The sequence below is a fragment of the Hypomesus transpacificus genome, chromosome 11 (genome assembly GCF_021917145.1).
Source record: "Hypomesus transpacificus isolate Combined female chromosome 11, fHypTra1, whole genome shotgun sequence".
NCBI classification, from domain to species: Eukaryota; Metazoa; Chordata; class Actinopteri; order Osmeriformes; family Osmeridae; genus Hypomesus; species Hypomesus transpacificus.
This window is the reverse complement of record NC_061070.1, coordinates 10,201,221-10,215,855: the sequence shown is the minus strand read 5'-3', so window position 1 is coordinate 10,215,855 and position 14,635 is coordinate 10,201,221. Positions and strand designations below refer to the sequence as shown.

The window sequence follows — 14,635 nt, the reverse complement described above, 5'->3', positions numbered from 1 at the left end:
AAGCCCTGGTTGGTGGTGTATTGAAACAGTTTTGTTGAGGTCTAGCCACATTGAGCATGCCACTCCTTGCTCCACTAGCCTTTATCCTAGGCCTATGCTCTACAAGACTCTCATTGTATATGCAATCATTCTTTATTTTACACAAAGATGAACTTGCTTTTTAGTAATTGCCCAATGCAGTGTCCCTGTCCTTTTTCTGGAGAGGGGGGTCGGGGTGGAGGTAATTAGGTGGCCAATTAATAAAACTAAGGTAGTTTTTTTAAACGCCAGGCCCCCCCTTCCTATGATTCCTGACACACAGCTTCCTTTCAGGTTTAGAGGAAAGAGAGATGTGTTCTCACCAGCCCAGCCATTACAGCCTCTCCCTCCTCATGGCTTTGTCTACATCCACCTTCTCTTTTTTCTGCCTACCACAGCTGAAAGGACCAGGGAGGGAAAAAGACATACCCAGGATTCCCTGCTGGGCCAGTTCTTCCTCTATAGAAAGCAGACGGTTGTATTTATTCAGCCGCTCGCCACGACTCAGACCTCCCAGTTTGACGTAGTCTGCGCCTACTCCTACAGCCTGAGGAAAGGCACAAGGATGCAGACAGAGAGATAGAGAAGCATGTTTACTGGCCTCAGAGCACCAATGTGTGACTGCACGTTGCCAAGAGAAAAGCGATCATGGAAAAGATGGCTTTCTAGGCTTTGTTACTGGGCAAGACCTCAAAGATTGGTAGACTGTTTATGATATCACTACGACCGACTTCTCGAGGCTTGCTGAATGCACTCCAGACTCGTGTAACCTGCTGTAGCGTTGGTGCGGAGCACAGTGCCCACTTATGAAAGAATGCAGTGACGCGGGACATCTTTCGCTGAGAGAATTTTAAACAAGAAGCGTCTGACACCAAATATAGCACATGTATGTACGTTACAGCTCATGTGAAAAGGCAGACAAAGCAAAAAGGAGTGGACAACTGAGCCTCACCACATCTGCTAAGGAGTCGTCACTGCAGGGTTCTCCATATGTCGTCCCAATGATGACCGCACCTGAAACACACAGTAGTTTACAACTGCTTCCCTAAACAACCTCATAGTTCTGTATTCTAGATCCGTTTACAGTATATGTTGTGCCGTTCAGTCATTGTTTGGCCCTGTCTGCCCCTGACGGTTGACATTGATTGGACTTCCTTTTATCTAACATTTCATTTCATTGCACAAATAGGGTTCTCCGTATTGAGTATATGGCCAATGGAATCTCAGATATACTCTCTGTCTTTGTACCCTTATATGGATCAAATATTCGATACACACCCTTTCAAAACATGCCATCCGAATTGTTTGTGTCAATATAGCAAAGTAGAAAAGGTCAGTCCTGTTTATTTGTTGCTTTATTTGGGTGTTTGCTGAAAGAAATTGTTCATATTGATAGAAAGATTATTAAAAGAAAAGAAAGGTGGAGATGAACACATGGATAGAGGAGGGGAACGAATGCTGAATTTCGTAAGAGAACAAGTAGGAGGGATAAGAGAAACCGTATGAATGACTCAAATGTCCCCGTGGTAAAGGTAAACAGTCACTAAGATTGTGCAAAAGAGACAGAAGTTGAAAGATACTGTTACAGACTATTAAAGCTAAAATGGCTGATGGGTGGATAAACAAAAGGTGAGGAAAGGATCAACATGGTGAGAAGAACAAGAGGAGGATCTACAAGCATTAACATGCATAACTGACAACATTTGTATAGCTACTTTACAACCCTAATACATAAAATAGTGATAGATGTAGGGTAAAAGTGGGATAGATGGATGGTAGAGATGAATTACTGATCACCCACTAAAGAACCAATTGAGAAAATAACATTAATATAATGTAAACTGGCACAGTGCTCAATCTGGAATGTTCAGGAAGTTGAATGGCTTGAAAGACCCCTAAATGATCTCTAGGTTATTAAAAAAATGACCTGACTATATAGCTCAAAATTGCATGCATACATTCAATTGAGCTAATTATGTGCATAGAATATTACACCAGAAATGTACCGGTGTGATGCACCCAATTGCAGCTCCCTTTAACATTTGTCTCCATGCCAACAAGGTTATCATCCTCACCCTTGTGCCTTCTGCTCACTCTGATCAGTTCACTGACTGTCATCTCATTGGTCTGTTTGAGAATGTAACCTTTGGCCCCTGGGAGAGGCAAGGCTTCGTCCTGCACACTGTTTCTGGGGGGCCTGGATGTGATGTCACAGAGCAGGATACAGGATGCACCAATCACAGTGTTCAGTTTCTCCCATTGCTCCAAATCCTTTAAAACAAGATTCACACAGCAAATTAATGTATCTATATATAGACAAAGAGATGTCACCCACTGGGACACTGCAGAAGTGCAAAAAGCATTCTTAGAATATTGGTCTGTATAGCCAGTCTGGCCTGCTAATTAGTAGTGTCAATTTGCATTTTATCAAAGGGTACTGCTAAGGTTTTTTGTATTATTTACTTCGTTTTCTTTCTTTTTCCATTGACTTTTCTATGACTCATTTGTTTCTGTCTCTTGTCAAGGCATTCTAGAGAATACATGTTAAGTCTGGTAAGCAGTGAAATCCCATAAAAAGACACCTGAAGGAGGTATGGTGGCGCATACACAGTAAGTGACTTGAAAATACACAACAATTGTATACTGCCAAAAATAGACATTCAAATTATTCAAAACACCGCCCCCAATTATTGTCGAGATTCCTGCGCTGTCTTACGCTCAAGTTTGATTTACGTGAAATAAATTAAGGAGGAAGGCATGTCAAGCCGAGGAAGGCATGCCTTGCAAAAATCAATTGGCTGGAACAGAATTGGCTGGAAAGTAGCGGCACACTCCGGAAAACAAAATTTACATTCCACTGGCACTGAACTGCTAAAACAACTCTGAGGGCCTCATTAACTTACATAATATGTTTATAGGGAATAGTAAAAATAAATAAATAATTAAAGGCACACCTAGTGTGCAGAGGTGTTAATGCGTACCATATCACAAATAATAATAAATAATGTTGAAGCTGAATCTTAACATCCACATTCTGTCTGAGGTGCACTACTCATCTTACCTCCTTTCTTAGAGGGTTGATGAGGGCTACGATGGCTGGGTATTTATTAATCAGAGCCTCATACAGGTCCACCAGCTCGTCAGGACTCTTTGGAGTTCCTGTCATCACGTCATACTTTCCTTTAGTCTGGGTACAAACACAACAATGGAAAAATAATTTAATTTCCATCGACTAATAGAATTGATTATACACTTCTGTTGAGGTAATCATGTCAAAATATCACTTTCTTGAGACTAGCTCTAAACCACAGAGGATAGTTTACACACTAGTATTAATAAAACCAAAAAATATACAATGCATAAAGTATCAAATGTAAAGGAGAAAAGGACACTGTATGCACAAATCAATATTGTTTTACATACATAATCCATTAGCTCGTGAGCAGCACAGTTTATTGCCAAATGAATATCCTTTCCCAGTGCCAATCCAATGTTGTTGCATGCTTCAGTGACTAGATCCAAGGGCTGTTCAGGACGCTCATAGCTGACTACCAAGGCCCCCAAGTCAGACACTGATGTTAGCACAGGCTAGGGGCAGAGGAGGCAATTCGCATCATGAATGTATAATCCTCAATATCCCTTCTCATAACATGCCTATATCTGTTGATTTAAAGAGTACAGTTATCAAGGTAGCATACCATGAGTACATTTCCTTTAATAGTTTTGATTTTACCATGTGACATTATGGTTTAATACATTTCTGAAAGCTTTTGGTTGAATCGGGACTTTTGATTTTGACAGTAGAAATGTGATCACATGATGAGAGCAAGTAATAGGCCTATAGAATGGCAAAATGAAATTAACAATTCAATTTGCAGGTCCCAAACAGTGCCCCTAGAGAGGCAGCACTGAATTGTACTTTACCTTTTGACCCAGAGCTCTGCTGTGTAATTCACATAGCATTTAAGTGATGGAGCAGACTAGACAGGTTTAAACTGCTATCAATGAAGCATGTCCACAGAATATTAGAATGCATCTACTGTGTACACCAGTTTAATCCAGGCTTAATGTTTTGTAATTAAAATCATGTACTGGCACAATCTCACTCACCCCTGTTTTTGATGCTGCATTCATGATTCCAGTCATCTCCTTCTGAAGCTCGAGGACTTTAGTAATGAACTGTGGGCGCAGGTTTACATATCACCTTTAAGATTCGGACAAACCTTGTGTGTGTACAAGTCTACATTCTGTCAACAAGAAGCACAACAATAAAATACTCCAAATATACTATACTGTGCCACAAATGCGTGTTAGAAGTTGATTCTAGACTTGTATTTGTATTTGTGGTAGAAAGGAGAATGAATGGATGTATAGCCTACTGGTTTGAATCTCTGTCCTGATTTAGGGATCAAAATGACTTCCTCCAGTAAATTGAGCTTTCCTGGGGAATTCCTTCCACAGCTTAGCAAAGTCACCAAGGGCACAGGTACATGGAGTTGTTCCACGCTCTGTGGAGAAAAAATTACATGTTATATTTGAGTTTTGGATCTTCAGTGAACTCATGTTCAAATAAATAATATAATATATAGGAAAAACAACATCTTTCCTAATGGGGTGTTAAATGAGAAATAGTAGCTGATACATGGTTACTTTGCGATGTGGCTCATTACAGACTGTTTCCTGACTGACCATGGAAACATTGCAGAACTGCACACTTCTGATCCTTGATCTTCAGCTGTACTTTCTAAATGCACTATTTGTATGTTGAATGTTGGATAAAAGAGTCCGCTAAATGAATCAACTGTAAATGTACATGCGTGTGTGGGTGGTTGTGTATGTTTCTGAATAACCTTTTGGCTGTTCAGAATCATGATGTACTTGTACAGAGGGATGCCTTGTAAGAGCGCCCCGGTCTTAGCCACAGCCAAGGACACTGTCCCGACCGCCACACTGCCTGGTAAGACTGGCTCGGAGGGCTCTGGAGGAGGAATAGGCTTCTCTATGATGTTGCCTTTCTTACCTAGGAAAACGCACACGTAAATAAAATACTACCGCTCTGTACACAACTCAAGAGGAACCACCATCTCCTAATTCCACAGGGACATGACCCAATGGGGCCCTCCTTGCAAGACCAGGTGGGCTACTCATTTCTTACTGAAGAGGCGGGAAAGGAGACGTGACGGTTCACCACAAGCATCACTGGGGGTACTAGCAATGCTTTGGGCCACTGTGGTTCCTGCAGAGTAGTGCAGTTCTGATACTAGTGCATCAGAAGCTCTTTCAATAACACCTCTCACTGTGTCCTCCAGGTAGAAACACACTTAACAGGAATGACCTCTACAAAGTGAGTCTACATATTTTTAAAGACTACTCTACACGAAAGATGCCAAAAGGGTCAAATTAAATCAAAAGTTGTTGGAAACCTACCATTTTAGTCAAAAAAGTGAAGTAATGTCAACCATGATTATGTCTGTCAGGAAGACTGCCAGACTATGCCTGGAGTACTCTTCTGATACAGCAAAGGTTACAGTGTGCATTACCTTTGTCCCCACCCTTCTTGTCTTTGGAGGTGGCTATGGCGGCGGGAGGGAGGGGTTCGGGCGAAAACTCGCTTGGTGACTGATCCGTTTTCTCCCTGTTGCGGAGGTCCATATCCTCCAAGTAGCGAGCCATGAAGAAATCACTGGGGCATACAACACAGAAATTACACTTGACCTTGGCCTTTGCAACCACTGTATGGGGTTAGTCAAGTAAAAGCTGCATGAATGAATACCCTACAGAGGTCGTGAGGTAGGGTCTCTGTACAGTGTTGTAGCTTGGCATTGTGTCAAGGTAAAATAGAAATGTCAGAATGTCAGTTACCTGAAAGTATAGAGAAGAGTATACTGTACAGCAGTACGGATTGAGTTCATTCTGCTACAAACAAATATAGATAACCTATAGTGACTTAGAAAACCATAGCAGACGTGATTAGACGATCTGACATGATACAATGTCTCTATTCAACTTGATCTGTTTGAGACAATTGAGTCTTAATCCAAAAGCAAGTCTGTCATAAACCAAGCTGCTAGAAAGAGCTCAGAAATGTCACATTACGATACGCTGTAGCCTGAGGGATGCCTGCTATAGTATCATATGCTGCAACGCTGCCTTCAGAGACCTTAACCAAGAATAATCTGACATATAAAAACGTACAAGATGTTATGTAATATGATGTAGCTGATTTATTTATTTGTGGTTTTCATTTGTGGTTCAAACAATGTTAAAATTGAGTGAATCATAACAAACAAGGAGGCATTGGGGTCCAATCAGAAACTATCTGGTGATGTAACCCAGCTGTTACATTAATGTAATGCTCTCAGACAAACAGTATCTTACCCTACAGCTACAACAATTCAGGAAAACTCATCAGGTATTTCTATTGGTTCATGCAGGAAATATGGAGAAAGAGGACCAATAAGAAGAGCCAAGCTCACAAGAAATGATATGATTGGCTCTGACAGTTGGCAAAAAAGCGGTTTTCCTTCTCCACGACCCCACTGGAAGGTCAACAAACAGTGAGCTAAATATTCAAGTAAATATTCAAATCGGAGTGCACACAAATAATCTTTGATTTCCTTTTTCAGAAAATTGCAAACAAAAAATGAGAATTAGCTGCGGCAGAGCTATTGCATTAAATAATATTAAATCACACTCAGTTTAGCGATCCATATCGAAATTATATAGTTTCTGGAACAACACACAACATGGGTCCCTGTTTTAGATATGGTGCTTTTGCCGAGAGAGGGAAAGATGAAGGTGCTGTCCTCCTCCAGCCTCTCCTACCCTGCTGATCTAGTGCCCTTGTGATTCCCCGGGGACGCCCAAGCCACAGCGGCAACTCTGGGAGATAATATAATGTGATTGTTGGGGCTGAAAGTCACCAGTTGGAGGGGTGCCACGTCTTTCAAAATCATCTAATGGGCATTCGTTGTTACACTACAACTGTACATGTGACGTGGCAAGTTTGCCAAGCATTTGGTCATTTTATAACAGTTTACCCAACATAAAAGATGTTTCATCTGAAAAGCAGCATCCTAGGACATGACTGCATTTAGGCATCAATGAAAGGTTCGCATTTAGGTATGTTTTTTATTTTACCCTAAGGCCTTACTTAGTGATACCGTATTTAGTTTAGTTTCTAGATCATTCCCATCCATTATTATCCCTGATCCTATCTTTCAAAAAGTTCTCAACTGAATGACAGCCCACATATTTTGTGTTTTTTAAGAGGGTTAATGTTAATATAGTAGAGTATGATGCCTACAGTTTATTGTATTTGAACAGTCTAGAAAATGTCAATGTCATGCAATGCAATTCAAGATTTTTTTTTTTAAACAATGCATTCCATTTATACAAATGCAACAAAGGCAATCTTACAGGAGGGCTGCAGTCTAAATGTGCAGTGCACCCTCATCTTAATGACAGCTTTCTTGTAGGGGGCAATATGAGTGCCAAAATGCTCAAAATAATCTATCTAATAACTATAATCAAGTCTTATGACTGTAAATGTCAATAACTTTACACTGCGCTATATATTTTTCTCCATCATGTTTTCTATCCCAAACCCATGTACCTTAGACAGTGTCTCACATACTAATCATACCTGAGTATCTTATCCACCCCTTCTTGGTCACAGGGATTGCAGCCCTTCAGCATGGTGCTCAGTGGGTCGTTGATCCAGTGTACAGCAGCTATAACATCCCTACTCTTGTTGCCGTTGCCAGGTACAATACTTGGGTCCTGGAAATTGTCTTCCAAGACCTCACTGACACTGGATATTTCTGCAGAGCATGTTTTCTACAGACCGTGGACAGAAAAAATGAAAGAATAAGCCATAAACACTAAAGCAAGGAAGGGCATCCAAGCAACAAAGATCAAGATCAAGTGCAATTCAAGTGTCACTATCACACCACTAAGATATGTCTAACACAAGTGGGTCAACATACAATATGCATAGTTTCGGGTTCCAAATGGAGAAAACAGCTATTAAGCATGAGAGGGTCAAGGTCAGAGAAATGATCAAAACAAAAACATGCATGTCAAAAGCATTGTGTCATAATTCTGATGTGAATCAATCCAATTACTAAAGTGGGACAGGACAGTGAGATAAAGGTTTGTTTGCGTTGCACGCCTCTCTTCTGTCTGGCCTGCCATCTTAACACAGGGCTCAGACTGTGATGTGAGCACTGAGGCGGACAGACACAGTCACCTCCCAGTGACCTGAGGCCAACAGCATGGTTAGAAGGTGGAGTATCTGAGTTAATATCCAGTCTCCTCCCTTACTCTCTCCCCCTCCTACCTTCTCTTTCCCCCTATACGTTCACCCACTAGCCTGGCTGTTCACTGTCAGAAGAGATTACCATCAGCCTTCTCACTGTATCTCCCAAATGGGTGCAGTAATAATCCAAGAGCATCACTCTAAAGGCTGCTAAAGCTGATGTTCCAGTGCCGAGAGACACAAATAGTAAAGAGCTAAACTGAGTCTGAGTGGTGCTACAACTGCTGGCCTCAGCACTGTCTGTCTCCACATGTTGATAAGATGTCCCAGAATGGTGGATGATACACTATTTACATACAAATATGCAAATCAATTTATGATTAGACTAAATCTGACAGCTCCTGTCCTTCTCTCCTACTATTACTGTTTATTATTTTACAGGCCAGAGAAAGGCCCAAAATTTCTTCTCACTATTCTCCTTGTTACTCAAGTGTTCACTCTGCAGTGAGATGATCATTGCATGGTTGAAGAAGTCCTACTGAAAAACATACACCAGACACGGTTGAAATTAGGTAGCCTAATTGATTGCATGTATATATTCTTATCATAGCAATGTGTTCATAATCTTTTAAGTGGTGCCAAAACTGTGGCTGTGGACATAACAAGAAATAATTTAAGCGGCTTTGTTAAATGTTTACCTTTTCTTCATTTTTGATCTTGCAGAAGATTTCTGCCTGCACAGACAACTGGCCTTTTCCATTAAAAATGCATTTCCCCATCACTCTGCTCATCACTGGTGTCGTTGACCATTTTGAAAAGTAATTTGCCTAAAACAAAATATAATTTATGAATGTAATAATTGTATTACAGTCAGTTTATTATGTTGCAGAATCAGTTGAAGGCATAGCATTGGTGCGTTATGGTTTGCTGGAACCAGATGTTTTATCATATTGCTTGATGAAATAAATTGCTTTGAGCCATTTTTGAAGGACTGGATCAATTGAGTACTTCCAACTCCAATGGCTCTTGGCCATTAATTTCATAAAACCATGAGTCAACTTAACTTTTCAGGTTTTAGTGTTCATAGTCCATTTCCAGCATGTTATTGCACAGTACTAGTACTGTACAGTAGCTGGCCAGCTAGGCTATAGCTATACTCTAACCAAACAAAGAAAGTGTTACTTTTGGCTAGCTAACGATAACGTAAATTACGCTAATAATTTACAATGTTCATTAATGTCATAGCATAAGTGTCAGCATAGGCCTGCAATAGATATAACTCAACAGCAAACGCATACCAGGTATCCGTAAATATCATCAGGCTGATCGAAGAACATATTGTTCAAGACATCTTCAATCTTGTGCTGCATTCCACTTTCCCTATAAAATTCAGCAGCTTTATTTTTCAATTCATAAAACTCTTGATCCTCTTTTGATATACGACTGTTGCTTCCAAGAAAACCTTTATAAGACATTGCGTTGACTTAAACTATACAGTTGTTTTTTTACTACTGATAAGTGCAGTGACAGAAAGGTTTAATCAAAACGAATACGGCTTTGTGTACGCTTGGTGGTTGCTTAGCAACTTAAAGGTGACATCACAACAGAGGACCTCAAACGTTACAGTGTAGCCATAAGGTTGCTTTTCTGTGACTAGTTATTAATTACATAATTGTAATTGTTTGTTATACTAGATGGTTTCGTCACCCACCGACAGGAAACCGTTTCCGTAAAAGACAGAAAATTCCAACATTGTAACACAGAAAATTCCAATTGTGCAGACTGGAAGACAGCAATTTTAGCTGCACTAAATTAATAAATAGAAGTTGGCCACAGTAAACATATAGGCCTATAATCTTTTTTATAATTGTTGTAGTCTGCCTGATTGCCAACTTTTGTTGTGGTGGGCCGAAGAGACGTAGGAATATTATCTGTATATTATTATTGTTGTCGTCATTAGTAGGCTAATTTTACAAAAAAAAATATTATTAATATTATAGCCTATTGTTGGTTAGCTGTACTGCGAAAATGTGGGCTTGAAAAAATGTAATGTTATCCCCTTTTGCCCTGAAATACTGAATGACGTGCTTGAATTTCCTTATGCGAAATGTGTTAAGACAAATCGTGTGGCATGACCGATTTGGATTACGCAAACTCTACCAAAGCAGGCCTCTGTGGAGTTTATAATTGGCCTGCAGCAGTTACATTTGGAGCAATATGGTCCATAATATAGCATACATTTCTGTCTGCATAGCTCGTGCTTAATTTGAAAATGTTTAATAAACTGCCTTTGAAAATCAACATTGGATAATACATGTCTGATCTCTTTTCTCTATCGGCATACTTTTTAAGATATCAACAACTGCCTTTTACTTATTTCGAATTTGCCTTTTTGTATGCCGCTCTGTTCAAATATGTTATATTATCTGATAATCCCCCTGCTTTATCAATATACGTGATGAATATTATAGGCTAGTTGTACACATTTGTGGATTGTGGTATTTGTGGATTATTTATGAATATGAAATAATGTAGTTGTTCGAGCAGAACCTGGCCCTAAAGGATGTGTCAACAAATGTAGACAACAAAATAAATCCTGTTTAATTGCTTTTTTTCCAAAACATTTTTACTCGTTGAAATTGTATTTTTGTATTAAACAGTTCTGTCACGCTTGTATTCAAAGCGACTTGTCAAGATAGGCTAAGTAAACCGACTATTCAGTGGTCGGCTAGGGTTAGTTCTTCATCAGTGACATCTACATTCACATTGAATATAGGCTTCATGTCAACAGTTCCCACACAACAACGAGAGGTCAGAGGAACTCTCATCAGAATCAGAATCAGAAGGGATTTTATTCGCCATGAATGTTTGCACAAACAAGGAATTTCACTTTGGCAGGGAGGTGCATACTTTGGCAGGGAGGTGCATGCTGCACAGTCAAATGAATTGAGAAAAACTTAATCAATTGGGGTAGGCCTATATGGGTACTACATTTAACTTTTGACCCTGTTTGTAGTGTGACTTGAATTGTTTGGGTGATATTCAAGCATATTTAGTTACAGATTTGTGTAGAGGTGACAAATATATTTGGCTAATTGCAAGAGAGAATTTGGTTACAAAGGCCTCCTCAACAGTGTCTATCGCATATACTTTAATTCTATTCGTCTTCAAAAAAAGTAGGCCTAAACGTATTCATCACATGTTTAGTCTAAACCATCTTGCAGGGTGGATGGCAGACAGCCAGCGTTCAATCCCGCGACAAATGGTCAATTTACGTGCAGCAGTGAGATTATAAATTCAGCATGACAGTGTAGTTTTCTGAATTAAGATCAGTCGTGTTGCCAAAATGTTATTTTGTTTATCGCATAACGGAAATCAACTGTTAGCTGAAATCACTAAGATGTATTTATGTATTCAAAACACAGCCTATAGGGCTCAATTTTTTATAACAATTTGCAAATGCACGGATTATAAAAAAGTTCACAAATTGGCCTAGACTTAATTCAGAAATGTATGCTACTGATTTGTTTCATTGATTCCTATTTTCCATTGACTAGCCTAATGTACAATTACTCGTCGTCAATCCTCCAAGGGCTAGGATGAATGAAAATAGCCAGTGGCCTATAGGCCTCTGTTTAGGCGAATCAAATATTGTTATACTGATAGTGAGTAGGGCCTACTCTGAAAGTCCTGCACCATTATCTCTGTAGCATATCACTACATTATTTTAGTTTAAAGAACAAATAATTGGATGATTAATAAGTATGATCCATTCCACAGGATACTGTAGCCTAGATAAAGTCGTGCATAAACTGGAAATGGGCTAATAAAAAACCGTATATACCATCTGCAAAAAAACTAACGCCATACCATTTCGACATAAACAAGGGCCATCGTGTAGTTAAAGGTTCTACTCTAAACCTATACTGCAACTAATGGTTGCAATTTAATACCATGGCGTACATGCACACTATGCACAGTCCTAAAACCGCACTGGATAAAGAGTGGGCTGTAAGGCTCGTATTAGCTCAAGCCTCCAGGGTTCACTCAAAGGGCAGTTTGCTCCAGGACAGAAAGTCAACAGGAGAGCAACGGCATCGGCTACGTCATGGAGTCAAGTGAATTCTTTGGCTTGAATTCAGGTTATGATGGAATGCACGGATGTCAGTGACATAAATCATATCTGCGTCGCAAGAACAAGAGTCCCATACCTATCTTATTTGTTTAGGTCAACTGACATATATGACAGATATGATGTTGTTTTAGGCTCATACAAAATGTAACCCTGTGACTTTACGACGTTAACGCAACATGTAAAAACCAATGTTTCGCAACTGTGAAGGTAGGCCTACCTAATAAGAACAAAGCAGAATACCCCTTCCACACACACATACACACACACACTCACATAGACACACAAATAACAGCCAATGTGTGTGTGTGTGTGTGTGTGTGTGAGTGTATGGAGGGTGGGGGTGTAATCATAAATATTGATCGAAAAGCATACATGCATATTTTCAAAGGCTTGGCAGGATTATTAGGTCATACCAAGGTTGACTTTCAACAAGGCAATTGCTTGTTTCTGCCGCCACCACCTGGACAATGTCTGAAAACGACCTAACCTTTTTTTCCCTAAAAGAGTATTGGTCTCACAGACAGCCAATGCATTGAGCTTATAGCCTACACATTTTCAGTAACAGCCAGGTGAATATTATAATGTTCAAATACATTGATAGACCTTCCCTAAGTATTGAATATACATCATTGTCAGTCATCTTCAGTTGGCCTATTGGCTATATCATGAAAACAAGCAACACAATTTAGATTTTGCTCAAATGGGGTAACATGCATGGCCTAGGCTCATGGCTGTTCACATAGGCTACTGATAACCTATAGCCCATAATAGTGGCGTAAGCCTACATCAGGCTATTGGATTTTGATTTTTATCCGGATCAACAAAAGGCATGTGACTCGTCTTAAACTACACTTTAAGTTAATATAGCTTTGTCATTCGATGTAGGCCTAAGCTATTTGAAATTACATTTCCTAAATCTTTATATATGTAACCTAATTCATGGCGTATAGCCGACGTTTCCTTAACATTTATGGATATTTAATTTCCACCCTAACCCAACATTCGAGTTGTTTAGTTTTGATTTGTTTTGCTAATCATCTCCAGTTGTGACCTCCACATTTCTCATGCCCAAGTAGATCGTGCAGAGATAGTCTACGTGTCGTAGCCTAATTGTCAAGCCAACCAAATGGCTCATTAATTGAATTCACGCGTTTTAATTGTTTAACTAATGGTGTTAAACAGCTTGCCAGGGGTCTTTGTGGGTCACGTGAAAAAGTAGAGTTTCTACCTAATTAGTGCGTCTTTTCTCAAACTCAGAAGCCGTCCAACACACCCAGACTTTGTTTAATTTTTAATTGCCTCTAACTGAAATAGGCCTACCAGTCAGTCATGTTTTCAAGATGTTGAATGAATGATGGTCTTCAAAAGTATATTTCGATGTTATGTAGGCCTACAAGAATTACGATTTCTTTATTGAGCACATTAAGAACTAGGGTGGAACTAGCCTAGTCTGAATTCGGATAGCCTAATCTTGGACATTTTTTGCATTAATTTTCTCATCGGAGTTTCCTAATTAAGTACCCTTTCTGTGACACCACACCAACCACGTTTTGTGATTTCAGTCACATAACATCCATGCTAAACCTAGAGACGTTCTGTGACTAGACATAGGGAAGAAAACGCTCTGCAGTTAAGGTGTCCCAGATTACCCGAATTCACCCTACCCTTAGGCTAGCTAGTGGTGAGAAAAAGCGTTATTAAAATCAGGATAGGTTTGCGAAAAGTTTACATTCGAAAATATGCAATGTACTGTGGTTTAAGACGCTTGAGGTGTCCAACATCATCAACATTCTTTGAACAATTGAAGGTCAATCAGCCATACCAAACTTTCTTCATGCGACTTATTTGAAGTTGAACATTCAGTTAACACTGCTGAACCATGTGGTAACTGGATGGTCTCCTTAATTCTTTTGACTTGGAATCATATATTGGCTGTTTTTGTTGAAAATGGTACACAATTGTTATTCATTTTTATCGTGATTGAATTTCGGCTATTGCCGCAACTTTATAAAGGAACAAGCCAAGCGACCTGCAAGGGTTGCATTTTAGCCTGGCATGTTGGATTTTGGACAGTGGATCTTCGCATGGCATGGCATGGGTGACGAGAGAATAAAAGAAAAATATATAAACATTGAGAAGCGTTGTAGGATAGGCCGATAAAGCCTGCATGTGTCATGGCCGCTTAACTCAAATTAATGGTCGACCTGTCCGTAAACCCTTTC

General features: G+C 39.7%; 1 protein-coding gene across 1 annotated transcript; it reads right to left on the bottom strand.

The window, feature by feature from the left end:
* Positions 1 to 349: 349 nt before the first annotated feature.
* eno4 (enolase 4) lies at positions 350 to 9,753 on the bottom strand. Its single transcript, XM_047029388.1, has 12 exons — positions 9,577 to 9,753; positions 8,977 to 9,105; positions 7,664 to 7,857; positions 5,559 to 5,701; positions 4,869 to 5,038; positions 4,398 to 4,526; positions 4,129 to 4,197; positions 3,442 to 3,606; positions 3,080 to 3,205; positions 2,094 to 2,289; positions 971 to 1,032; positions 350 to 565 (listed from the first exon to the last, which is right to left on the bottom strand). The coding sequence occupies exons 1-12, from the start codon at positions 9,751 to 9,753 to the stop codon at positions 353 to 355; spliced, it is 1,773 nt and encodes a 590-aa protein (XP_046885344.1). The 3' UTR covers positions 350 to 352.
* Positions 9,754 to 14,635: the final 4,882 nt, after the last annotated feature.